This window comes from Marmota flaviventris, chromosome 13 (assembly GCF_047511675.1).
Source record: "Marmota flaviventris isolate mMarFla1 chromosome 13, mMarFla1.hap1, whole genome shotgun sequence".
NCBI lineage: Eukaryota > Metazoa > Chordata > Mammalia > Rodentia > Sciuridae > Marmota > Marmota flaviventris.
Genome location: NC_092510.1, coordinates 104,329,754 through 104,357,105, shown reverse-complemented (window position 1 = coordinate 104,357,105; position 27,352 = coordinate 104,329,754). Strand labels below are relative to the sequence as shown.

At 44.0% G+C, this 27,352-nt stretch overlaps 1 protein-coding gene across 6 annotated transcripts in view; it reads right to left on the bottom strand.

Moving 5' to 3' along the window:
• Ehmt1 (euchromatic histone lysine methyltransferase 1) overlaps positions 1-27,352 on the bottom strand; it is a 149,513-nt gene that overhangs the window by 72,473 nt on the left and 49,688 nt on the right. For 4 of the 6 annotated variants that reach the window (XM_071601204.1, XM_071601206.1, XM_071601207.1 and 1 more), the window contains 3 exons: positions 22,828-22,894; positions 13,863-14,416; positions 6,735-6,915 (listed from right to left, as the gene is read on the bottom strand). In XM_071601204.1, coding sequence (XP_071457305.1) covers positions 6,735-6,915; positions 13,863-14,416; positions 22,828-22,894 — 802 coding nt within the window. Of the gene's footprint in view, positions 1-6,734; positions 6,916-13,862; positions 14,417-22,827; positions 22,895-23,316; positions 23,334-27,352 lie in introns of those variants that run through there. The other 2 variants (XM_071601209.1, XM_071601205.1) reach the window with 2 other exon arrangements.

The window sequence follows — 27,352 nt, the reverse complement described above, 5'->3', positions numbered from 1 at the left end:
AGGTATAGCCATGGTCCCTAGCTATAATTATTATACTCTTGCTGTCTTAAAGCTTTTACTAACAGATGGCATCCTTCCTTGTTTCTTGAAAGCTTTTGATTTAAAACTCATTTTCATCTGGTATTAGTATATCCACATTTATTGTCTTTTGGTTCTTGTTTGCATAGAAGATTTTTTTCCCCATCCTTTCACTTTTGATATACTTGTGTCTTTGTATCTAAAGTGTTTTTCCTGTAGAGAACATATAATAGGATCATGTGATTTTATGCATTCTGCCAATCTGTCTTACGATTAGAGTGCTTAATCTGTTTACAATTAAAGTAGCTACTGCTAAGGATGCACTTAGTGTCTTCATTTGCCTTTAGTTGACTTTTTAAAACTGAAATGTTTAAATCTATATTTTCTCTTGTATATATCTATGACTATTTTATTTGTCATTACTGTGGGGATTACATTTGACATTCTAGAATTTTTACACTCTATTTTGAATTTATACCAGCTTCACTACAATAAAACAATGAAAACTCCGCTTGTATACAGTTCTTAGTCCTGCCCCTTTTGATGGTTTTCACAAAAGTACATCCTTATACACTGTGCATACCAAAACAAAAACTAATTCTTTTAAATGCATTAAACTACATAGAAAAAGTGGAGAATTACAAGTGAAAATTATAATAAGGCTAGTATCTGCTTTTATCTTTAATATTTTTATGTATATTTTTTAATTGTAGATGTATCTTTATTTTTATGTGGTGCTGAGGATCGAACTCAGTGCCTCACACATGCGAAGCAAGTGCTTTATCACTGAGCTACAGCCTCAGCCCCTAGTAACTGCTTTTTTATAATGCACCGATCTATTAAGTCTTACAGAAAGCACAAAATGGAATTACAAGCCATTTTTACAATAACACTTGCTTTTATAATTGCTCATATGTTTACTTTATTGAGATCCTCAATCCTCTATACTATACAAATTTACTGTGTAAGATCCTTTCATTTCAACCTGCAGAGCATTTCTTACAGGGCAGTCTACTGTGGTAAACTCTCTCAGCTTGGGTTTATCTGGGCCTATCTTAATCTTTCCCGCCTTTTGAAAGACATAGGTTTCTTGGCTGACAGTTCTGTTTTTTCTTTTTGCACTTGGAATACATCGGCCTGCGGCCTCTGGCATCCAAAGATTCTGATGAGAAATCTGTGGGTGCCACCAAGGACCTTGTATGTGAGGAGTCACATTCCTCCTGCTGCTCTCAAAACCCTTTCTTTGAACAGCTGGATTAGGGTATCAGTGTGGGACTTGAGTTCATCTTACCCTGAGGTTCGCTGATCTCTTTGGATGCTATATTCACATCTTTCATCTGCAGAAGTTCTGCAAAAGTTTCCTACCATGTCTTCTACTTGTGGAGCACCCACAAAGTGCACACTGCCCAGCTGATAGTGTCCCACATAACCCTGAGGCTCTATTCAGTCTTCTTTAGTCTTTTTATCTTCCTGATCCAAAGACTTTATAATTTTCATTGTCTTGTATTCAAGTCTGCTCTTTCTTCTGCCTGCTCAGATCTTCCTTTGAATCCTTGTATGGTATTTTTCATTTCAGTTACTGTACTTTTCAGAAACAAAATTAATATCTGGTTCCTCTTTATAAAGGTTTTCACCTCATTAATATTTCCATCGTGTTTCTACATTATCTTTTTTTTTTTTTTTTAATTTTCTCCATGTCTCCCTCCAGTTCTTTGACCACGTGTAGGAAAGCTGCTTCTAACTTTATCCGGGAGATGTGTCATCATGTTTTCTCAGGAAAGGTTTCTGTTGTTGTTGTTGTTGTTGTTTCCTTTGAGTGGGCCACAATGCCCTCCGTTTTTCTGCATGTATTGCACACCAGTTGGAAACAGACATCTAATATAGTGGTGGCAACTCTGGAAGGCAGGTTCTCTCCTTTCTCAAAGTTGGCTGTTCTTTCTTGCTGCTATTGACTGTTTTGGTTTTTTTGATAGTTGTGGGCTACCTCTGTGCCAAGAACTATGGGGTAAATTTAAGGTTTTGTCACTTCTTTTCTAAGTGAGCACCTTTCCCTGGGCACACACTGTCTTTAGAATTTTCCCATATACTGTTTCTTTTGAATATCCTAATCTTTAATATTCAGATCCCAAAAGGCAAAGAAAAAAAAAAAGAGAGAGAGAAAACTTGGGAAAGAGGGTTGTGAAGATGGAAGGAAGTGTGACCACATGGGCACAGCCTCTTGGTCTGATTCTGTGTCAGAACACAGGCTGCTGCTTTCTGGAGGACAGTATCCTTTTTGCCCACTCTGGCTCCCACAGGCTGAGTGTAGGCTGCTCCAGCAACACATGGACCAGGGCTTTACTACAAGATAAAACTGACTTCAACTTCGGTTACTATTCCACCCTGAACTCCTGCCATGAAGTGCCACCACAGACTTAACCTGCAAACCTTCCACAAACTTGAGTTTCAAAACAGCTACAGCAGCCAGGCATGGTGGTACACGCCTGTAATCCCAGCAACTTGGGGGGCTGAGGCAGGAGGATTTCAAGTTCAAGGCCAGCCTCAGCAACTTAGCAAGGCCCTAAGCAACTTAGCAAGACCTTGTCTCAAAATTAAAACTTTATAAAAGGGCTGGAATGTGGCTCAGTGGTTGAGAGCCCCTGGGTTCAATAACCAGGACAAAAACACACACACACACAACCACCTACAGTAGACAGACTGTACCAGGGCAGCTGTGGTCCAGAGGAGAGTTGGTTCTGCTTTAATCCTGCTCCACCATCATTCCAGAACCCTCTGAAATAGGTTTTTAATCATACAACTCTGCAGTTGAAAAGAAAACAGAAAGAGCTGCTGAGAAAGGTGCTAATCAGTTTTTGTCAAAAGAACCAATATCCACCTAAGGCCAAATTCTGGATGCCCAAGAGCTGGGCAGTGTGGTCCCCACCATGCAAGGCTGTGGTTCGCTGAAGGTGATTTAACACTATGATGAGCACTGGGTCATCCATGTCTGACAATGAAGAATGGAGGGGTGAGGTACAAGTCCTGTGGACCCTCAGCCACCCAAGCCAGGCACAGCTGCCTACAGAGCTTGGCCGTGACTCCAACCATAAAGTGCACATCCACCCTGTTTGTGGTGAGCTCACTATTTAGCAAGAGGGAAAAGAACACAGCCTCCTCTGACCACCACCAGAGCAATGCCAAGACTAGTGAAGAGGTAACGTAAAATCTTAAGGCTGACCGAGACACTCCAATGCTGGCTTTACACATGCCCACAGGAGGCAACACTGAGAACGGCGAGGTCTGGAGGCGGAACTGTGCTGAATTGTGCTGTTCCTGGCATACATAGACACTGCTGCAAAAGGCCTACACCTGTTCCCATCATATCAATAGTGGCCTCCACGTCCCCTCCATCCAGGACACCTGGTAGGGACAATGACACTTGCCAGAAGACTGTGGTGCTGCCCTCCAGGCAGGCCTCCTGCTCTCAGCAATGCTAGAGGTATGCTAGTAGCTGAAGTGAAATGGGACCCAAACAGGGCACACTCCTCTCTGGGAAACTCTTTCTGGCCTGGGGAGATGAGGTAAGCCTTGAGGCGACACAGAAGGTAGCTGGGGCTGGGGGCACACCTATCACCTGGGAAGCAGAGCAGTCTACCAACTGTCAGAACATACTGTACCTACAGTTGGAGGTGATTTCACATGCTCAGCCCAAAACTAATATGCTAATTAACCAAAGCTACATGGAAAGATATGGAAGATAAACTAGAGAACTGATGAACACATTGGGCATTTCACTTTAGAAAGATGATGAAATAATAAGCTTAAATTAAAGAAAAAAAAAAAGCATTAGCATGTGAACAGCAGTACTGACTGCTGTGACATTCCTTGCCAGTTCACAACCACATGAGAGAAGCAGATGCTGCAGAGCTTTGTGAATACCAGGTAAACTGCCCGACACAAGCAGCGCTGAAGGCACAGAGCCATGAAGCTAGGCAGTAGGGGCCAAGACTGATTCTGCTTCCTAACTGCCATGTTCCCACAGGAAGATCCAGAGCTCCCTATGGAGGCCGCCGGTTCCAGCCTGGGAAGAAGAGGACCAGATGCACCTGAGCCATCCCTGCCAGCCAGAAGGTTTTCAGAGAGTGGTGGCCACATCCGAGGATCCGGAATCCAGCTGAAGGACCCCGCTGACAAAACCTGAGATGATTTGAGCAGAAAAACAAGGACAGTAATATACTATAGCCCAAAGATCCAAATGAGAGTTTATGAGGTGCTACAGTTTGGATCCTGAACGTCCTCCAAGATTCATGTGTTAAAGGCTTAGAACCCAGAGTGGTGCTACCAAGAGGTGGTAGGGCCTTTACGAGGTGGGACCTACTGGGAGCATCAGTGCAGCAAGTGTGTCCACAAAGGGGAGCAAGGGACCAGTCCCTTCTCACTTCTTGAGATGAGGTGACTGGTTCTGTTCCACCACATGCTCCAACAGTGTGCTACCCCAAGCTAAAAGCAATGGGGCCAACCAATCACAGACCAAACCTTTAAAACTTTTCTCTTTACAAGTTGATAAAATCTCAGTTATTTGTTATAACAACAAAAATCTGACACACGAGTCAAAAGTTAAAAATAGATGGATGGGGGTAGGGGACTAGGGCTGTCGTTCAGCCGCAGAGCACTTGCCTAGCACGTGTGAGGCATTGGGTTCAATCCTTAGCACCACATAAAAAGAAACAAATAAAGGCATTCTGTCCATCTACAACTACAAAAATGACTTAATAAGCGGCTGGGATTGTGGCTCAGCAATAGAACATTTGCCTAGCACGTGTGAGGCGCTAGGTTCGATCCTCAACACCACATAAAAATAAATAAATAAAGGTATTGTGTCCATCTACAACTAAAAAAAAAAAAATACATATTTAAAAAATAACTTAGTAAAAAAAAATAAATGGGTGGGAAGTGAATCTTCCTTTCAGCAACTGAAAGGCAATGATGGAGACAGAAAACCACCATGTGGACCCTGCCCTGCAGCACTTCCTGGTGGGTTGTGATAATGAACAGGACACCTGCAGAACCTCAGACTCTTCCTGAAGATACATGCTAGGGACAACCTTTATAATGGAGCAACATGCAAGACCCTGCCATGCCCTAATAAGTCAAAAGGCCACCAAAAACACAATTCCTAATGATACAGGTCAGTCACCTGTGGTGTCCCAAGTCCTATACCTGGTCCTGAGGCACAGTGAAAAGCAACCTCAGAGAGGTTCTATGGAGAGCCTGGCCTCTATTCTCAAGATGCCACAGTCAAAAATGGCCAGGAATGCTTCAAACTAATAGGAAACTAACAAGAAACAACAGAGACAAGTGACTGTGGGATCCAGGATCAGATGTGTTTTTCTTTGGCTATAAGGGACATTACTAAGAAATCAGTAAAGTTAGCAATGTGCTACGATTAGGTGACTGTCACAGCCCCTGATCACTGCACTGTAAGAAGCTAGAAAACATCCTTATTTCTAGAAACACAATGCATTATTTTTAGGAAAAACACTTAACTATTTAGAGGTAAAAGGGCACAAGTCTGTAATTGTAGCACAGTTCATGTTGCACAAAATGATTATGTACTGGGAAGAGGAGCAAAATTGTGCCTTTTTGTAAAGGGAGTGAAGGGCACATGGGAATTGTTTGAACAACTTATGCGACCTTTGTGGTAGTCTGAAATTATTTTAATTAGAATTTTAAAAGTCATATCCTGGTGCTAGGGTTGGGGCTCAGAGGTAGAGCACTCACCTAGCATGCATGAGGTACTGAGTTTGATCCTCGACACCACATAAAAATAAAATAAAGATATTGTGCCTACCTATAACTAAAAAGTAAATGTTTAAAACAAAAAAAAGTCATATTCTGGTACTGGGGTTGTGGCTCAATGGTACAGCTCTTGCCTATCACACGTGAGACACTGTATTCAATCCTTAGCACCACATAAAACAAACAAATGAATGAATAAATAAATAAATAAATAAAACAAAGGTATTGTGTTCATTTACAACTTTAAAAAAAAGTCATAACCTGTGGCCAGGTGAGATTCCCCAGGTAAAGCCCTCAGGCCAATAGTCTCAGCACCAGGCCAACCTGGTTCAACTTTCAGGAAGGCTGGCTGGCAGGCCCTTTTCAAATTCAAACTCATGGCTGGCCTGTGCCACAGGGAGCCATCCATCTCCTCAGGGAGGGCACTCCACACACATGCAGTGGCAGCTCCCTATGAGGCCACATGCTGCAACTCCTACAAAAGAACCCCAACAATAATCAAGTGTCCGTCCACTCAACCAACAAGGAGAGGCATGAGCACCAGGGGGCTGAGGAGAAGTACCCAGGGGCAAGTGACTTGGCTGGTGACAGAGCCAGAGCAAAAGACAACTCTCTACACCTTGGCCACACTTAGTGCCAAAAGACAAGTCTCCACACCTTGGCCACACTTAGTGCTTCCAACAGCATCCAACACAGGACCAGGAGTGCTCTCAACCCCAGAGTCCTCCACCCAGACCAAGTCAGTTTTAATACAATATTCACGTCAGATCACAGGCAAGCCAGATAACCAAGGCAGGTGGCAGCAAGAAAGGCTTTAAGGCAGGCACTGCCTCTCCACTGCACAGGCCAGTGCTCAGTGACACCAGCCACACTGCACCTGGAAGGCAGAAGCTCAAGACATACATTCAGAAAGAAACACAGCTGGTGGACCCTTTTACCTGTCTGTGACTTTGTGGTGGCCATGTAGCACTGGCTCTGAGGTAGTGACGGGTGAAGGGATGGGAAGGGGGGTAAAAGCTGCTGTCGTCCACAGTCAGAAACGTTTCTGTTGATCTCCTCTTTTGGTTCCTTATGGTCTCTAGCTTCTCGAACATCCCTGGGATCCTTGCTGGCTGCATGCTTCAAAACAAAGACAATTAATAACTATGACAACAAGCCAAAAGATGATTGCTGAAATAACATGCACCCAAAATTACAGCTCTTTTCCCCAGTAATTCCCCTCAAGTGAGAGATGAGCCACTATGGGGAAACAGAAAATCTACAAATCCATGCAACCTGGACATCATCAAAGAAGCACCTGGAGCTAGGACATGTATGCCTAGGCATCTGCTGGATGACGAAGGTCAGGCTACCAGCCACCACCCAAGCTAAGAACAGTATTTCTAGGTCTAATGGTAAGGAGGATCACGAGGAAGGAGGGGCAGTGGGAGAGGGAAAAAGAAGCATCTGCAGTGACTGTGTGGCTGTAGAACCTCAAATATCATCTTATCTGCTATTTGTAGAAAAAGTCTGCCAGCCCCTGATTTAGGCAATCAGTATGACTAAGCTAAAAACACCCAAAATGGAAGCACCGAAACCTCTCTAGGAGTGCCTCCACAGCTGCCACAATTAGACCTGCAAGATCTCCAAACAGCATGGATTCCACAACAGCTAGTTACACTTGAATCTGTCTTTAGCCTTAGCCTTCCAAAGCACCAGCAGCCTGTAGGCAGCTATGCTGACACCATAACCACCTCATGATGGATCAATAGCCTGCCTTTACTCCACACAGCCTACACTCCACTGAACCTCCATCTATCTGCTTCCATATATTCACAGACAACCTTGAGAGAGGTTGACCTCAAAACACCTCAAGCTGACAAAATCTTATTGTGCACACAGTAGTTTCCATAAATAATGAGTAGAACAGACAGGCTTCCTCTGATACATAATCCTGAGAAAACTGGAAATCCACACGCAGAAGCATGAAGGCGGGCCCTGTCTCACCCGCATATAAAGACTATCCCAGGACAGCAGGGCCTGAAGGCGAGACCTGAAACTATAGTGAACTCTCAGAAGGAAACAACAGGGACAGCTTCAAAGCGTGGGATCTGGCAGTGACTTCTTGGATGTGACGCCAAAAGCACCGGCAGCATAAGAACTAGACAAGTTGCACTTTGTGAGAATTTAAAAAGTTCTACGTGTCAAAAGGCAACTGCCTATGTATTGATTTGATTCCTTACTCCTAACAGTAAAAGGCCATTCCACAGAACAGGATGAAACATCTGGAACCTTATGTGTGACAAGGACTACTCTCCAGATGGTAAAAAGAAGCCCTGAAACTCCCTGGCAACAAAAGAGCAGAAAACCTGACTCAAAAATGGGCAAGGGACTTGAGCAGACGTCTCTTCAAGGAGATGTGCAGACGGCCAATAGGCAGAAAGAGATGCTCAACGTGACTACTCATGAGGGAAATGAAAACCAAGACTACCATGAGATGCCACCTCCACCCACCGGGACGGCTCCCATCCAGGCAAGACACCAGAAGAGCGTGTGTTGGAGAGCGTGTGCACTGTTGCTGGGAGTGAAAAGCCACACAGCTGCTGTGGGAAAACTAAATGTAGAATCACCACATGATCCAGCAGTTCCACTCTGGATATACCCCGAGGAACTGAAGACAGGGTCTTCAGTGTGTCACAGCATTATCACCAGAGCCAAACGGTGGAAGCAGCCAGAGCGCCCACGCCCTTTGGTGGGTGAAGGGAGCAGCAGAGTGTGGCCCGTCCACAGGGTGGAACGCTGCTCAGCTTCACAAAGGAAGGGTGCTCTGCAGCGTGAACTGAGGCCATCAGGCACCAGAGCACGAGTACTGTGGTGACTCCACTCCCCTGAAGTCCCTTACCCGGAGTAGCTGAAATCACAGAAAGTAGAATGGGGGGTGCTGGTGGCTGGGGAGGGGAGGGGGGAATATGCATTGTATGGGACACACTGTAAAGAGTGGATGGTGGTGAAGGCTGCACAGAAGTATGAGCAAGCTTAGTGCCACCAGGTTGCTCACTCAGAGATGGTCAATGTTGTGTGTTTTCACCCTCTCCCATAAAAGACAAAGCATCCCCATCTCCTGGCAATGAGACCAGGGAGAAGTGGCCCAAGTCAGAAATTACTGTAATTCGAGGCACTTGATGAGTGCTGTGCTCCACACTGATGGGTTTAAGTGAGGACATGCTTCATGAGGTCACAAGTGTGGCAGGCAGGCAGGCAGTCAGGTAGGTAGGCAAAGAGGGGAGTTCCAGATGGAACAGCAAACTGTATACCTCACTAGTGAAAGATGAGTGCTAAGCAGGGCAGGGGTGCTGTGTGTTCTCTGCCCTCTCACCCAGGCTCTGCAGCTCTACCTCAAACCCTCTCTCACCACATCTCACGTGCACTTTGCCTTCTGTTTCACATGTGCTCCTATCTTGTACTCTTAGCCTCTCTCACGCGCCCTGCTGTTGGCAAGGCACCTAGAAAGCTTCTCAGAGATAGCTCTTCTTTCCTCAGCCCACAAGAAAGCTGCCTGATACCTCACCTAATGTCCAGAACACACAAGTCACATTACTTGATCTCACTGCCTATCTAGCTAGGAACCTGCTATGGCCTGAATGTGTCCCCCAAAGGCCCCATGTTGGAAACTGAATCTCCAAATTCACGTTAATGGTAACTGGAGGTGGGGTCTCCAGGAGGTTATTAGGATGGGATGAGGTCAGGCGAGGGCCCCTGTGGTAGAGGAAGAGACCTGAGTTGGCAGGCTTGCTCTGCCTCACCATGTTATGATGCAGCAAGAAGCCCTTACCAGATGCTGGCACCATGCTCTCAGACTTCCCAGCCTCTAGACCAAGAGCTGAACAATCCTCTGCCCTTTATAAACCACCCCATGTGTGGTATCCTGTGACAAAAAAGAAAGTCCACCCAGACAGAAACTTACGCTGGACTCAGGTTGTGAGAACCACAGTCTATACAGCTTCCTGTTGCTTCCCCTGGTGGAGACCAACCCAGTTCACCATCTCAAGTGCTGCACTGCCAGTGATAGCACCTGCTCCGCAGCAGATGGCACCTATACCCTTCCTTTCCCCAGGGATTAACTCTCCCTTCCCTCCTCCAAAGCACAGCTCAAACTTGGCAGTTCCTTCTGCAGCTGCCACCATTTAACCCACCACAGTATTGTCTGAGCCCTTCTCAGATGCACCAGGCAGTAATCACTAGGGCTCAGAACCTAGCTCCTGCTGTCACCTACACACTGCCACACAGCCTATGCAGCACTCAGCTATAAAATACATCCACTCAGCACTCGGAGCACAGTAAGATCCTAATTTACACATAAAATAAGACCTCAAGAGGAGACAGCCACATGAGGCTAATTCTCATTTTGGTATAAAAACCTATTCTTTCATTTCAGAAGTAATTTTCAAAAATCTAACAAAGAAAATTGAGAATTCCTGAGCCTGGTGGGAATCAGATCCTGCTCGCAGTTGCAGTCTCACAAGGCAGAACCATGAGAGAAGAAATGACCTGCTGCACCAGGAGGCAGGGCACATGGGCTATGTCCTTGCAGAGCCCAGCACACCCTGTACTCTCTGCTCCAGCTCTGCCACAGGCTTTCCCCTCCTGGCCTGTTACTGTTCAAGTTTCTGCCCCAGCCAGTGAATTCTCACAGCTGGATATTTCATTGCAACTGCAACTCAACACTAATTTGCACCATTAATAAGAACTTCCCCTAGTACAGTGGCAGAATGGATGGGGCCACTTCCCACCCCACACCTAGAGCCCAGTGGTAGGCATGTGTGGAAGGAGTGGAGTGTGGAAGCACAAAGCCAGAGGAGAAAGCTAAAAGCATGCCACAGTAATGCCTCCTGGTATGTGCATAGTTCAATTAGGAGAGAAATCCTCAAGATCTAGACTAGGCAAAGAGTTCTTAGACATCAGAATGACAACGTGATGCTTGACATCAGAAGCGCAGTCCAGGAAAGCAAATTAATAAATTGGACTTCATCTAAATGAAAAGCTTTTGCTCTGAGAAAGATCCTTCGAGAGGAAGAAGATAAGCTTCAGATGGGGAAACTAACCTACAAAAACCACACCTCAGATAAGGATTCATACTGAGGAAAAAAACCTCAAAGCTAACCAAACAATACTAAAAAATGGGAGGGGGGGGGCGGTGCAAATGGTGCAAGAGACATTTCAACAGCAATGACAAGAGCTGGCAAGTGAGCACTGAGGAGATGTCCCATATTATAGGCATGAGGATGTTTGAGTAAAACAAGGACAATATGCCACCACACCCATCAGGTAACCAAAACAGTAGCCACGCAACACCAAATGTTGGCGAGGATGTAAGAAACAGGATGAGTCCCATGAGGTAGGGGTACAAACTGCAGCCACTAGGGAACAGAGATGGCTTATAAGTTCTTTATAAAACTGAACATCCAAGGGACTGGGGGTGTGGCTCAGTGGCAGACCACTTGCCTAGCATATGCAAGGCCTTGGGTTCAATTCCTGGCACCAAAGAGAGAAAACCAAAATGAATATCCAATCAACAAGCAACACAGCAATTCTACTCCTGGATACTGAACTGAGAAACATGAAAATGTATATGCAAACAAAAACATGTACATAAATGCTCAGGGCAGCTTTTAGAGCACCAAACTGGAAATGTCCAAGTCTTTCAACAGTGAGTGGCCAGTCTGCAGCTATCCACACCACGGACAGCTGGGCAGCCTAAGGAGGAGCAGGCTCCTGATGTAACCTGGATAATCTCAGGAAAATTATGTTGAGTGCAAAGAGCCCCCCAAAAGTTATACACTGTATGGGGCTGGGGTTGTGGCTCAGTAGTACAGCGTTCATCTAGCACATGTGAGGCCCGTGTTCAATCCACAGCACCACATACAAATAAATACAATAAAGGTATTGTGTCCAACTACAACTAAAAAATAAATAAATTTTTAAAAGGTTATACACTGCACATACTGAACAACACCTGAAATAACAGAATTACAGAAATGGAGAATGATCTAGAGAGTGCCAGGGATCAGGGACCTTGACTGTGATGGCTATGCCCCTCTGCGTGCGCGCGCGCGCGCACACACACATGCACATCCAAGTTATGGTGAAATTCAGTAAGACCCATGGATCACACCAGTGTCAGTACCCCAGTTACAACACTGCATTCCAACATGTAAGATGTTATCACTGAGGAAAATTGGGCAAAGGGTACATAGCACATTTCTATACTATTTTTGTTGCTTCCTGTGAATCTAAAACTATTTTTTAAATTTTTCAAGTTCTGACAATGTACAGAAGAGAACAGTGAAAGGCTGGAGCTAAGTCAGGCCGGCCAATGGAAAATGGGGAGCCCCTGGGCCAGGACAACTGGTGGGTATTGCATCAGGGCATCAGGAGGCACCAGCACACTGCTAACGGAGGGGAGAACCTGGTGGTTACAGAACCCAGCTTCAGGTGTGTGGTTGGCAGTGAAGCTCCACACCATGGCCACCACAACCACAGACCCATGCAGTACTCAGTCAGGCTGGTCCAAGGCCACAGAAGCCAAGGCAAGCATACCCTGGGGAGAGAAATCAGCACTGGAGAAGATTACCAAGAGCAAGAGCTACCACCCAACAGAGCTCCTCTGAGGAATCAGAATTCATGACAGAAACTATGGAAAAATTACAATGATATCTTCTGAAGGATAAGATAAAATTTGAGACATAAGAAGTTTTTTAATTAAAGATTAGTCAGAAATATTGGGTATGAAAAAAATGTCAAAATAAAGCACACAGAGTTGGGCACAGTGACACATGCCTGCAATACCAGTGGCTCAGAAGGCTGAGGCTGAGGCTGAGGCTGAGGCCGAGGCCGAGGCAGGGAGATTGCGAGTTGAAAGCCAGCCTCAGCAATTTAACGAGGCACTAAGCAACTCAGTGAGACCCTGTCTCTTAAATAAAAAAAATTAAAAAAACAGGCTGGGGATGTGGCTCAGTGGTTAAGTGCCCCTGAGTGTATTCCCCTGTAACACACACACACACACACACACACACACACACGTATAAAATGAACAGAAGAATGTAAAAGGTTAAAGAACAATGCTAGAAGCAGAAAGCAGGCAGGGCACTGTCCAAATAGAAAAAAGACCCAACCTCCACCTAAAAGGAGTTCTATGGAAGGAGATGGAAAGAAAATCATACATGCGTTTTCCTGGTGCTGATGACACAATTCCTCAGACTGGCAGGGCCCTCAAGAGAAGGTCCCAGATGTGGAGTCCTAAGGGCTGCAGAAGAAACAGCAGACAGTCTACTCATGAAGGACAAGACAGTTTCAGAATGCCACCAGCAATGCCAAACACCAGAAGTTCGGAGGGAATGTGATCATAAACCCAAAATCCATTCCCAGCCAAATTAACATCAAACAGCACTGTAGATATTTGGAAGAAATTTATCAGGCACACACCATGTGAGACATGGTGATAAGCAAAAGGCCAGCATGGTGGGGGTCAAACTTGGGTACACACTGCCCGTGTTCAGACATTCAAGATGTAAGACTTGTCTGCTCTCAAGGCAAGCATGAGCCGGCACACCTCAAAGCAGCCCTCTGTGCCCACACTTCTGTCACACCATGGTCCTGACCAACTTCACTTCCTCTCACTTCTCAAACAGTGGGTGCTGAGTCCTCCTGAGCTGGAATGAAAGCCTCCAGATCCACAGCAGAAGGGAAAACCGTCTCCTTCAAAATGCCTGGCACATTTTCACTCGAAGCGAAGAGAACCCTCTAGGGAGAGCAAATCCCCAAAAGAAGGCAGAGACAGTGCCATCTGACCTTGCTGTTCACGCACAGAGGCATCAGCAAAACCCCTAACTGATCACAGGCCTAGAAGTGACCACCTCACCAGATTACCACTGCTTTACACTTTATTTAACTTTAGTGGCCTAAAGTTAGTGCCAGATGACCATTGCCATCTGCTGGCTTTTCTCTTGAATGCAGAGAAGTCCGCTTGCCATCATTAACACAGGAGAAGACAGACAGAAGGGAAATGGCAAGAGAAGACACAAAATTACCAGGCCCAGGATGGACTTCGGCATGGTCTTGCGTGCCCTGTGAACCTTAACATCAGTTCCAGGGGCCATGGGCTTCCTGTCTTCTGTGTCTGCACTTCCTTCCCCAGGCACGGCTGGCGCTGCGGCTGGTGTCTGTGGAAATGCACCTAGAGTCCTGCCTTTGCCAGCCGCTCCAGGAAGGGTTTTCGCAGCATGGCCAGGAAGCGAGGAGGCCAGAGTGTTGGGAGTCCTCAAGGGCTGCCCCTGCAGGGCAGATTTATTTAAGAAGTACCCATTGCTGCCAATGACAGAAGTCTGCATGAAGTCGTCAGCTGTGACGTGGTTCTGCTTCCCCACTTCTGGTTCTCTTTCTGAAACCCCATTTTCCGCTATTCGTGCTGCTCTATTGGTACCTTCCTGTGGGCTGGCTCTTGTGCCCTCTTGAGTGTGTCTGGCTGCATTTGGGTGACTGGTGTCACAGTTGTCACAAGATCCATTGGTTTCACCATCTGCAGCCATGGAGGTCTCTCCCGCCTGCTTCTCTACGGAACCTTCATCAGCAGCCATAGGAATATCTGTGAACAGAGGAGAAAGGAGCATCACTGACTGCTGGGACCCCACCCTCCCACAATACCACCACCAGCACTAGTTACAATGCTTCTGACTGGCTGACATAAAACTATCCACTGAAATCCTTTCATTTTACCTACAAACTAACACTTAAATTCAAATGGATTTAAAATGAGATTGCTTCCTGAACAGGATGTCAAGTAAGTGTGAGGAATCACCATGGCAAGAAAACCTGAGTACTGTCTGGAGGTATCAACGAGGTTCCAGAAGCAGCTGTACACAAACAAGCAAAAAAACAGGCCCAAGGGAGGATGGCTTTCAGCACACCCATCTGTGCACCCTGCAGGTGCGGGGGGTGGGGGGAGATCTCTCTCTGACAGTTCTAGCAGTCACAACCAGGATGCTTAGAAACAAGAAACGCATTCACACCAGAAGACTGAAGAATACTATGAGTTGAGGCAGAAAACTCATGATGACATCCCTGGAGGCAGGAAAAGCCTGGGCCAAGGTCTAGGCTCCATCTAGGCCACCCTGCTCTTGGCTGGACTCTTCTTCACACCTACCACTTAACATGCTGCATTCTCTACTGCTCAACATGTTGGTCATCTTCCTTGCACCCCTAAGTTCTATGAGAGCAAAGGTTCTGTTCACTACTGTAACCTGGGCACATAAAAAGGGCCTGGCACATGATACATGTGCAACAAATAATAAATGGTTTCTGAAAAACAAAGAGCAATTAATAAGTTTTTTTTAACACATAGCAAAAGTAGAACATGTAGAAATTTCCTTAACTTGGAGAAGACTATATCCCAAACTCTGCAGCAATATATCTTCACTCAGAAAGGTTAAATCAATTCCATGTAAGCCCAGAAACAACATACAAACATCCATTAAAAACACTAGTGCTAAACAAAACAGGTGGTACTGGGTGACACTGAAAGAGAAGAAAGAAAAGCGTGAAGCTTAGTGACCAAGGCACAAATGCTCTCATCTGCACCTAACATGCTCTCATCTATTGAAAAACAGAATCCACCTGTGATCAAAACACATGAACAAAGCCATACGGCTGAATTCAAAATCAAGTCATAGGGCTGGGGATATAACTCCATAGAAGAACAACTGCCTAGCAAGCACAAAGCCCTGCCTTCCATCCCCAAACTGCAAAACAAATCGAGTTACAAACTCAAAACCACTCTATTTTTTTTTTAATTTTTTAGTTGAAGATGGACACAATATCTTTGTTTTTTGTTTATTTATTTTTGTATGTGGTGCTGAGGATCGAACCTAGTACCTCACGCATGTGAGGCGAATGCTCAGCCACTGAGCCACAGCCACAGCCCCTCAAAGCCACTCTCTACACGAACATTAACTAGAAAATACAAGTTAAAAACTAAGATGTTATTAACAAAAGCAGGAAAAACTATACAGGTATAAAAAAAAAAATGACAAGATTATTTAAGACCTAGGTGGAGAAAAAAATTAAATACAGGGCCTTTGCACATTGGAATGGTATGACAAATTCACACAAATCTGTCAAGTCCCCTCAAATCAAATTTATAAATGTGTGCCATTCTAATAAGACTTCCAGTTAGTACATTGAGGAATTCTACGCCTGACCCTGAAATGCATCAGGAAGAAACAGGTGGTACTGGGTGACACTGAAAAAGAAGAAAGAGCTAAGTACACTGTGAAGAGGAGAATAAGGAGAGCCACACATACTCCTGCTACAGAGGAAGAGCACACAGTCGTGCAGATCCCCCAGCAAAGGCAGTGCAGAGCATGAACCACAGCCCAGGCAGCCGAGGCTGGTTGCTGAGGACCAAGGCACCTCCCCAGACACGGGTGTCTAGCCTCAAGGCTGGAGTCCCCACCTGCAGGTCCCAGCAACCCTTCTGCTTGTGAAATGTGGACATACTGTCCTTGACACTCTGAGGAAAACACAGAAAAATAGAATAGCCTATAGCCAGGGGAAATTTATAAAACATCAAAAGCATGAATAATGACAAGAAAAAGATCTGACTATATTGGAATTTCAGATTTTTGTCCTACAAGGAACATAAGTAGGCAAGGTTAAGCAACAGGTAATCATACCCTTGTAATGTCTAAAACTAACAAGGGGTTAATATCTAGATGTTAAGTAACTGATTTAATCAAGCAAGAAGAGAGAGAAACCCTAACAAGAAGAGGGGAAATAATATAAACAGGAAATACACCAAAAAGGAAATTTGGGGGCTAGGGATACAGTTCAAATGGTAGAGTGTTTGCCTCGCATGCACAAGGCCCTGGGTTCAATCCAGCACCACCAAAAAAAAAAATTAAAAATGTTCACATGCATGGCTTAATACACAAATTCAAAGGCAGAGATGGTTCAAGTGGACAAGAAGCTGCATAGTGAGCAATATCCCCACAACTTACATTAAATAAAATAGGAAGCGCAGATTAAAGAAATGGGATTGGAAAGGCATGCAAAAGTGAATTTGTAAACGGTTGGAGTGGCTATTTTAATATCAAAGTAGGTTACAGAGCAAGGAAGTCTAACAAGGTACACAATACCATTCCATGGGGTCAACAAAAGAACTTCAAAGTGCAAGAACTGAACACTGCTAGGACTGCTAGGGGAACCGATTCCACAGCTGAGGTCATAGATTCCCACAGCCCAGAGTCTCCTCCGCAAGGCTCAGAAGGCTGATCTGCCAGTCAGCAGCAGGCCCGGCCTGACCCAGGAGGGACTCAGCACACAGCATATGCACATTCATTGAGAGGCTAGGGGCGAACCTCAACTAACTTCAAGTGAGATGAAATGTGCTCTGACTGCAAAGGAATGAAATTAAAAATCAACAACAACGAACTCTGATAAAACCCCCAACTCTCTGAAAACTAGAAACTAAACTAAAACACACTTTTAATGAGACAAAGAATAAACCAAAAGGGAAATTACAAAGTATCTTGAATTGACAGAAAATGCAAACACAGCTCTCAGGATGTGAAGGATGCTGCTCAACAAGCTCACCAGGAAACAGGCCATGAGCCCTGTGTGGAAGGGAGAGGAAAGACTCAGCACAGAGCTCATGGAACCAGAGAAAGTAAGGGACCAAATGAAAGTGAGAAGAGGAAAAAGCAGCACAGACTGAAGCATGAACTGCCAAGACAGAAAGCAGACAACAGAAGGAGTAAACACAACCAAGAACTGGTCTTTGTTGACAAGATAAATAAAATTAAGGGACTTATTCTCTAAAGTCAGTATTACCCTGAGACCAAAACTAGACAGAGGCATAACGCAAGAAAACCACAGGCCAATATTCTGAATAGACATACATGAAAATATTCTAAACAAATGTAGAATGAACCAAAACCAAAAACACATTTTACAAAATAATATGTCCAGTAAAGAAGAGTTTATTCCCGAAGGCAGGGTTAGTTTAACAGTCAAATAAACAATTAATGTAATCACTGTACTGACAAACTAAAATAAAAAACTAACAAAAATCACCCCAAGAGATTCAGAAAAACACCATCATTTCTGATAAAAATTAAGCAAAGCAGAAATAGCAGGAAGCTCTCTCAAGCTGACACGGGCTTCAGTAAACCCACAGCCAGCCTCTTAGGCAAGGCTGTCTGTGCTCACAGTTCCCACTCAACATCACCCTAAAGGTTCTGAAGAGTGCAGCAAACAGAAGTAATCATGCAGGTCAGAAAGCAGCAGCCGCAGGACTTGGATGACAGGATCCAAGATCCCTAGGGTCTCTGAAAAGGCCACCAGCACCAAGGACTGACCTTAGAAAGCCCACAGAACACAAGATAGACTGCAGAAATGACCTCAACCTAAACCTCACACCTTTAAAATATTAACTCCAAATGAAAAGAAATGTAAATTTATATCAGAAAACAAGACTTTTAGGAGAAAAAGTCAAGGGGCCCAGAACTAGCAAAGAGTCAGCCTTGACACAGAAACAATTTCCAAAAAAGAAAAAAGCAACAAATCGAACTTCACCAAAATTCAAAGCCCAGGAAAAGACTTCTACAGGGAGGAAATGCCCACTAGCTACATACCTGGCAAAGGACTAGTACCTGGAACATACAAAGAACCCTCAAAACTAAGTAGCAAATCTAATCCATAACAAAAATATCAGCAAAGGTGCAGAGAACTGGGGCCTTTACAATGATGCTGGGAACGCCAAAACCAGGGAAGACAGCTAAACGTGCACTGACCCACAAGAGCACCTCACTCCTGAGCTGGAGCCCCAGAGAAAGCGTGTCAGGAAGCGTCTGCAGTAGTTTCACCATGACAGACAAGGGAACAGCCCAGATGTCCTCCAGTGAGTAAATGGTTGAGTGAATTGTGGGAATCCACACACAGAACATGACTAAGGAACACAGAACAACAAACCACTGATATCCAACAAAGCCTGAATGCACCCCAGGGAATTATGCTGAATGAAAAAAGTTGACCCCAAAGGTTACCAAGCATATATATACAGCATTTTGAAATGACAAAACCATAGAAATGGAGAACAGATTACTGGATGACAGCAGAAAGCAACAAAATGGGAGGTTCCAAAGGGTGAGGAGGAGGAGCCCATGGTGGGAATGCTGTGCACCTCACCATGGTCATGGCCGTGGTTGTGGATATACGTGACAGACACAGAAGCAAATACACAAAGTAGGCAGGTACAGTTACCACACCTGTGATCCCAGAGATTCCAGAGGCCAAGGCAGGAGGATCACAAGTTCAAGGTCAGCCTCAGCTACTTAGTAAGACCCTATCTCAAAATCAAAAATAAATAAAAAGGCCTAGAGATATAGCTCAGTGGGACAGTGTTCCTGGATTCAATGAAAGAAAGATGGTGCAGAGGTGGGGGGAACTGGTGCAAACCACTGAGAAATCTGAATAGGTCTGGTGCATTGTACTCATGTCAAAAACCTGGTTTTGACTCTGTGTACAGTTTTGCAAGATGCTGTCATTAGTTGAAACAGATGAAGGATACACAGGAATCTCTTTACAATGTTTCTCACATGTACAATGTTTCTCACATGTAAATCTATAATTATCTCAAAATACAATTCAACAGCAAAAGATAAACTGCAAATCTGTGTATCAGTTATGAGCAACTGGTAAGTAAAATTGTAAACAGCATAAGAACATATGAAGTAATTAGAGATACAAAACCTGTATGCTGAGATACAATGTGAAGCTATCAAAAACTAATAAAAATGGGCTGTGGGGCTAGGATTATGGCTCAGTGGTAGTGCACTTGCCTAGCATGTGTGAGGTGCTGGGTTCAATTCTCAGCACCACATATAAATAAATAAATAAAGGTCCATCAATAACTAATAAATTTTTTTTAAAAAAATGGGCCAGGGATATAGCTCAGTTGGTTGAGTGCTTACCTCGCATGCACAAGGACCTGGGTTCGATCCCCAGTACCACCACCACCATCCCCCCAAAAAAGGAGAAATATACCTTGTTCATGAGTCAAAAGACTCCATATTAAGCCTTACATGTGTCAAATGAGAGAAGTCTGACAGGTGTAAAAGAGAATTCTATGTGATCACACAGGTATTTGGCAAAGACTTCAAGTTGAGAGCAACAACCAACCTGGATTTAAAGTTACTATATTTCAAGCTAAAAAAGGACTAGTAACAAACCAACAAGAAGCCAAACTTTGCAAGTTAATAAATCGAGTGCCTTGGAAAAGCCTAACAATCCTTGTTTTAATACAGATATCCAGACTCAACATATTCAATCCACAAACACTACCAAAGTATCTACCATCCCATCAGAACTACTAGACATACAAGAAATACAAGTACTCAGAGAAGACAGGTGCCAAGCTTAAACTGAAACACACAGAGAACAAGGCACACATACCCTCTACATGCACCCCTACAATGCATCTCTAGAAATGAAAGATGGCCAATATGAAAGGAGACTATCAGCAATGAAACTACCACCAGATTAGACAGAGGAAAGAGCACTCAGACACATTGTTAGAATCTATGCAAAATAAAGCACTGAAAGGTGAAAATGAGTGGGTGGAGCCTGCCTGACTGACAGGTGGAATGACATGAAGCAAACATGCATGTACTTGGAGAGGTAAAACGAAAAAGAAAAGCAAAACTATATTTGAAGGAGTAATAGCCAAAAAAACAAAAAAAAAAAACCACACACACACTTTAGTCAGGCACCAGACATGAGGCACACCTGTAATCCCACTGGCTTGGGAGGCTGAGGGAGGAGGATCACAAGTTTAAAGCCAGCCTCAGCAAAAGCGAGGTGCTAAGCAACTCAGCAAGACCCTGTCTCTAAATAACATACAAAATAGGGCTGAGGTGTGGCTCAGTGTGAGTGCCCCTGAGTTCAATCCCCATACAAGGTGGGGGATGGGGCACTTTAGTCAAGTATTTCCAGACTTGAGGAAAACTACAAAAATCAATGATCCCAGAAAGTTAACAAACTTCTAGCAACATGCCAAAAATCAGAGATAAAGAGAAAATCTGAAAACAGCCAGAGAAGAAAAGACAAATTACATACTGAGAAAAAGATAAACAGACTTCTGGTTCTAAGCAAAACAGTGAATTAATCCACTGATATGGATTAACTGTGGGCTAACTACAAGCAGACAGGGTGTGACTGGAGGAAGTAGGTCACTGGGCGTGTGCCTTTGGAGTTTACATTTTGTCCCTGGTGAGCAGAGTTTCTCTGCTCCTGGGCCATCGTGTCCTGAGCTGCTTTCCTCCTCTACGTCCTTCTTCCATGATAGTCTGCCTCACCCCAGGGCCACAGCTATGGAGTTGGTCAACCATGGACTGAACCTCTGAAACTGTGAGCCACAATAAACTTTTCTTCCTTAATATCATTCTTGTCAGGTACTTTGCCACAGTGACTAAAAGCTGACTAATAAACCTAGAATTTCATACCCAGTACATCCTTCAACACAACACAGACAGGCAAACTTTGAAAAGATGAATAACCAACACAAAAGTCACAGCAATGTCGATCACACTTCTCCAGCTGGCTGGGCAATGGCACCACACAGAAAATCACTACCACACAGACAGGTGGGACATAAAGGCATGAGAAAAAACATGCAATTCTTAGGCAAAGAAAGCTGGAAAGACCTCAGACCTATTAAACTAGACATATTTCAGTACTATCAGGGATGAAGGAAGACATATCTTGGTAATAAAGGGGTAAATTCATCACAAAGATAGAACAATCTTAAATGTGTATGTAGCTAAGATGGACAAGGTCTCAGCTACCAAAACCAACAGAAGAAACAGAAAATCTGAATAAAACTCTAAGAAGTCAAGAAATTCTATTAGAAATAAAAACTCCCCATGAAGGAAAGATCAAGACCAGATGGCTCCACTGGTAAATTCTACCAAACATTCAAAGAATAATTATTATAATTTTTCACAAACCCCTCCAAATATTAAAAAGGGAACTCTCCACAATGTACTGTGAGGCAGTATTACTGATCTAAACACCAGAGAGACACCTCACAGGACAATATCTTTTTTGTTTTGTGCAGGAACTGAACTCAGAAGCACTTTGCCACTGAGGTATATCTCCAGTTTTTTTTTAATTTTTTGAGACACGGGTCCCTAAATTGCTAAGGCTGGCCTTGAAATTGACATCTCCTGCCTCAGTCTCCCGAGTTGCTGGGATTAGAGGTGTGTGCCACTACATCCTGCCAGACAAATATCTCTTATGATACAAACACTAAAACTTCAGCAAAAGACTACCAAACTGGATTGGAGGAAGGGGGTTGCTAAGGGGATAGTGAGATGGGATTAAAAAATGAGAACAAGCAGGATTTATCCCAGGAATGCACAGTTTGTTTAATGGCTAAAAAAACAATTCATTAAGAGAATAGAATAAAAGGCAAACATCACATAAGCATGTCAACTCACAGAAAAATCATTTAACAAAAAAATCAATACTCGTTCCTGATAAAAAAAACCCTAGCACACATAGCACATGTCATTTGGGGTCTGATTTCCTTCACTTCACAAAACACAGCTAAGTTTCATCTGTGTTGTTACATGAGTCATGCTGTTTGAAAACCATTCCACCATGCATATGTGTCAGGTTGTCCAATTTGTTACTGGGTGAGGCCTGCGTATGAATAAAGATGCTACAACATTCCTATGACCATTCACTTTTCATTTTCTAGGTGCAGTGTTTCTGTTATCCACACTTTGTTTTTTTGTTTGTTTGTTTTTTCCTTCTCTACAAGATCTTTTCTCTGTGTGTGTGTGTGTGTGTGTGTGTGTGTGTGTGTCTGTCTGTCTGTCTGTCTGTCTGTCGTCCAGGAATGGGAGAGATTAGAAATTACACTGAACTCCAGACAGATAACAGGGAGAGTGCAGGCAGCAAAATCCTGTCTCCCATCCCAGGGAACACAGCCCTTACCTTCTCTCAGCAGTTCAGTTTTCATGCAGCTATCCTGCTTAGTCTCACCCTTGGCCGGAACTACCTGCTAAAAAAAAAAAAACAGCCATCAACCTGAATGCATTAAAGGCAGAAAACACAGTACACCAACATGACTTCTCCAAAATAATTCAGTTACAAAACTCACTACCAAACATCCACATGACTAGGGTTTATTCACCCACTGGATAACACAGTTGTCTCCAGGAGAAGGGATGGCATTCAGAAGACAGCCCAAGGAAACACCTGCTTACTCTGTAGTTCTTAAGGCAGCCCTTTAGGAAGATGTGCTCATATATCACTTACATAATTAGAAATCTGAAATACTTTGATTGTTATAGGACTACTTCAATTTATTTCAAAATGCATTCTGTTGCCAACAATAATTCATCTAAATATTTCAAATGTCCAATAATTTATCAAAAAAAAAAAAAAGTGTAAATCAAGAAAATAACAGGTCTGTAACCCTACCTACTCGGGAGACTAAGGCAGGAAGACTGGAAGTTTGAGGACGACTTCAGCAACTCAGCAAGACCCTGTCTCAAAACAAAAAAACAAAAAGGTTCGGAGGTATAGCTCAGTGACAGAGCACCCCTGGGGTCAATCCCAGGCACCACAAAAAGAAAAAGTGAGCAATAAGACACTGAAGTCAGGCTGGGGATATAGTTCAGTTGGTAGAGTGTTTGCCTTGCATACACAAGGTCCTGAGTTCCATCTCCAGCACCACAAAAAAAAAAAAAAGACACTGAAGTCACTGAACATTGAGTGTAAGCGTCTATTACAGGGAGGCATATATGAATGACCCAAGGCTTTCTGGTATTGTTTTACTTTTCCTCAAACAGAACTCTTGCCTTCAAAAAGCTTAGTCTGGGGACTGGGGTTGTGGCTCAGTGGTAGAATTCTTGCCTAGTATGTGTGAGGCCCTGGGTTCCATCCTCAGCAGCACATATAAATAAATAAAGGTCCATTAACAACTAAAAAAATATTTTTTTAAAAAAGCAGCAGTAGCTTAGTCTGCCCAGAGAAATGAAGGTAAACACACACAGTACTCCTAAGGAGGTCTCTCAGGATAAAGCAGCAGCAGCAGGAGCCAGCAAATGCCTTGTCCACACTGGGGGTGGGAACATAGGATAAAGAATATCCTATCTTCCCACTTTGAGCTCCAAAAACTTTTGGGCTCCCAGAACCTAAGGGCATAACTCCCAAAAAAACTTCTTATAACTTCCAGAATATTTTTTCTAAAGACACCAAAAAAATTTCTCAGAATATTCCTACTGAACCTTGAATTCACTGCTATTTCCACTTCATGCCACTTATGCCTCCGAAGAACTTAGTCTTGCCCACCCTGTCACCCAAAGTTCCTAACCCCCACAACATCCCTTCTTCCTCAGTCCTGCTAAATATCTAGCATTCCCAGTGTTTCCCAAATGCTCCCACCAGCAGCCTTCTTGAGAGGAGCTGGTGACTCACTGACACCCCAGGAGGAGGCCAAGAAAAGGTATAAGCAGGTCTCAACTTCCTGTCAATTCCAGGTTATTCTCTCCCACCTTCCCCAGAGCTCCTTGTGTGGCCCAACTAGTAGTTTTCAAAGTGTAGGCTGAGGACCCCAGGGGTCCCTGAAGGGAAAATGGTTTCTAGGCACATGCATTCTTTCTCAATCCTATCGGTAATGGCTGATTCTGCCCTCCCACCTGTAGCTGATGGAACCTCATGGATGTCTGCACTTCTCTCTTACCTATCACTAAGCACCAATCCCAGATCAGGCAAGTGCTTCTGGGCGCTCCACAAGCCCCACTTCCACTTGCACATCTGCTTTTCACACCGCACAGATGCTGTTAGAATTCTTGGGAACTAGGATGCACAATCAACATCCTCTGGAGCAAAAAAAGACCAAGCTTGAGGTCCTCTGTGACTCCTATGGGGAAGGGCACAGAGCATGGCAGTGCCAGGGATAAGCAAGAGAAGCAAGTGATGGAGCACGTCAGCCTTGGACAAAAGCAGGAAGGGCAGAGCTTCCTGAAACTGGAATTCAAATGCTCTATGTGGCTGACTCCACATATTATCTAGTGGGCAAGAAAATGGTTCTCATCACCCTTGAAAAAGGGCCAGTGGCCTGCAAAATGTTCAGAACCTCTGAGGTGGATGGACACTAAGCCAGGAAAGGTTTACGGATGAGACATATTGCCCAAACCATAACAAATTCCATCCCACTCCCACTTCATGTGTTTTCCACGCCCTTACTCACACAAGTAGAACCAAGCTGTAAGCAGAGACTTAATTAAGGCCCAGATGTGTCTCCAGCTCAGGGTGGAGCAACAAAACCTTGACAGCAAAAGGGCCTCTTGTACTAAGTGGCCTTCTCCTCTGTCCTTTGCAAAAAGAGCCTTAACTGACACCTGAATGAGGATGAGGATGTGGGCTTTAGCCTTGGAAAACAAGACAGAACTGTTAATGGGCCCCAACTAAGGGTTTTTATTTTTGTTTCCTACCTGGGTTCCTCTACCTTCAAATTAGGTAAGGAGCTCAGTCCCATACTCAGCCCTATGGAAGTCATTACCCATAGCCTGAAGGCCGGGTGCATGAAGTGAGGGCAGTCCTGAATGGAGGTTACAGGAAAGTTCAGACTCAAGGGCTAACCAATAGCACTGGTACGTTTCCAATACCTGTTAAGCCCAGATTTATTTATTTTTTTTTTAATTTTTTATTGTTGGTTGTTCAAAACATTACAAATTTCTTGACATATCATATTTCACACTTTGATTCAAGTGGGTTATGAACTCCCACCTTCACCCCATACACAGACTGCAGAATCACATCAGTTACACATCCATTGATTTACATATTGCCATACTAGTGTCTGTTGTGCTCCGCTGCCTTTCCCATCCTCCACCATCCCCCCTCCCCACCTCTCCCCTCCCCTCCCCTCCTCTCTCTCTACCCCCTCCACTGTATAACCCTGAGGGTCTCCTTCCATTTCCAGATTTATTTTATTTTACTTTATTTACAATTAAAATCAAAATTTTATTCTGATTTCACTAGTTTTTCTTCAATGCCATTTTGTTGTTGTTGTTCTAGGATCCAATGTCTAGAAGACAATGTTGCATTTTGACACAATGCTGTATGAGTTTTGTCTGACTTATAACAATTTCTCGGGTGTTCCTTATGTTTGATTGAGCGTTGTGATGGTACGCCATTATGCAGATTATTCATCAATTTGAAAGCACAAATTCTGACCAATAGTGTTCATACTTTTCCAAGACCTGATCAGCACAAATACTAATCAATGCCCCTACCCAGTAGCTATATAAACTCCTAGACTTACACCTAAGTGGCAATCTGCTATCAGGTCCCCTCTCGCCTCTTTTTTTTTTCTTGCTTAAATAAAGCCTACTCCTTTCACTCCTGCCTTCCATTGTCGTCCATGGATTTCATTCTTTATATTTGTGAGATAAGAACCTGGAAACAATTGGGGTCTGCTGTGATACTAGAAGGCACAGCCTGCCATTAAGAGCTTCAGCAACATCACTGGACCAGTGATGTGGAGAAGAATCCAGCTTTTCCAGCTACAACCCTCAGAGGTGATGTGTGCAGGCATCCCTGCTGGGATTAGCTGCTAACACTTAAATAGGCTTTCTCAGGGCTACAGATACCCCAACCACCAGCAGAAGCAGAGAATCAAATTTTGTCTCAAACTCCAGTTTCACCAGCAACCCATGCAATGGAGCTCTGACCACTGCAGGGATGCCAAACCCTTGGCAGCAAGAGGCAGACCAACTGCTAAGTCTCAGTACCCATGTTCATTTTCTGTAAGACCTAAGCTCCTGGAGAAATAAGCAATTCCAGTCTAAGGCAAGAAAAAGTGTAGGTCCATTTCAAAGCACCAAGTAGTGCCCAAGAAAGAATGTGAGCAAAAGATGACAAGAGTGTCCCAAGAAACAGCAATGCCTCAAGGGGTTCCTAGTGGCTAAGTATGGACACTTTGAACCTCAAAATAGATGATCACAATAATGTATTTCAACCACTTAACATAATAATGATGGCCTGAGTTGACATAAACATTATATAAGTGGATAGATAGTAAGTAAATGAAGGCAAAGCTCTTCTTCCTAATAGAATGCCAATTGTGGTTGCAACCAGAAGTTGGAACTGAAAAATCACTATTTTACTACTACCATCAGATAGGTTAGGTTCAATGCATAGATGGATTCTAAAACTATGAGGAGCAAGCTTACTAAGAAACAGGGGGGCTGGGGTTGTAGCTCAGAGGTAGAGCACTTGCCTCACACGCAAGTGTGAGCCTCAGCACCAATAAACAAAGTAAAGGTTAAAAATATAAAGAAAAGAAACAGGGTATTTACAAGCTCTCAATGTATTTTTAATTATAAAGGTGAAAAAGAGTAACTACAGAGAAGCCCAGTGGGCAACACCTTAACCACAGGTCAACATGAACTATCATGGGACAAAGAGCATCCATTTGATAGACTGACTGCACAACATCACTTCTACA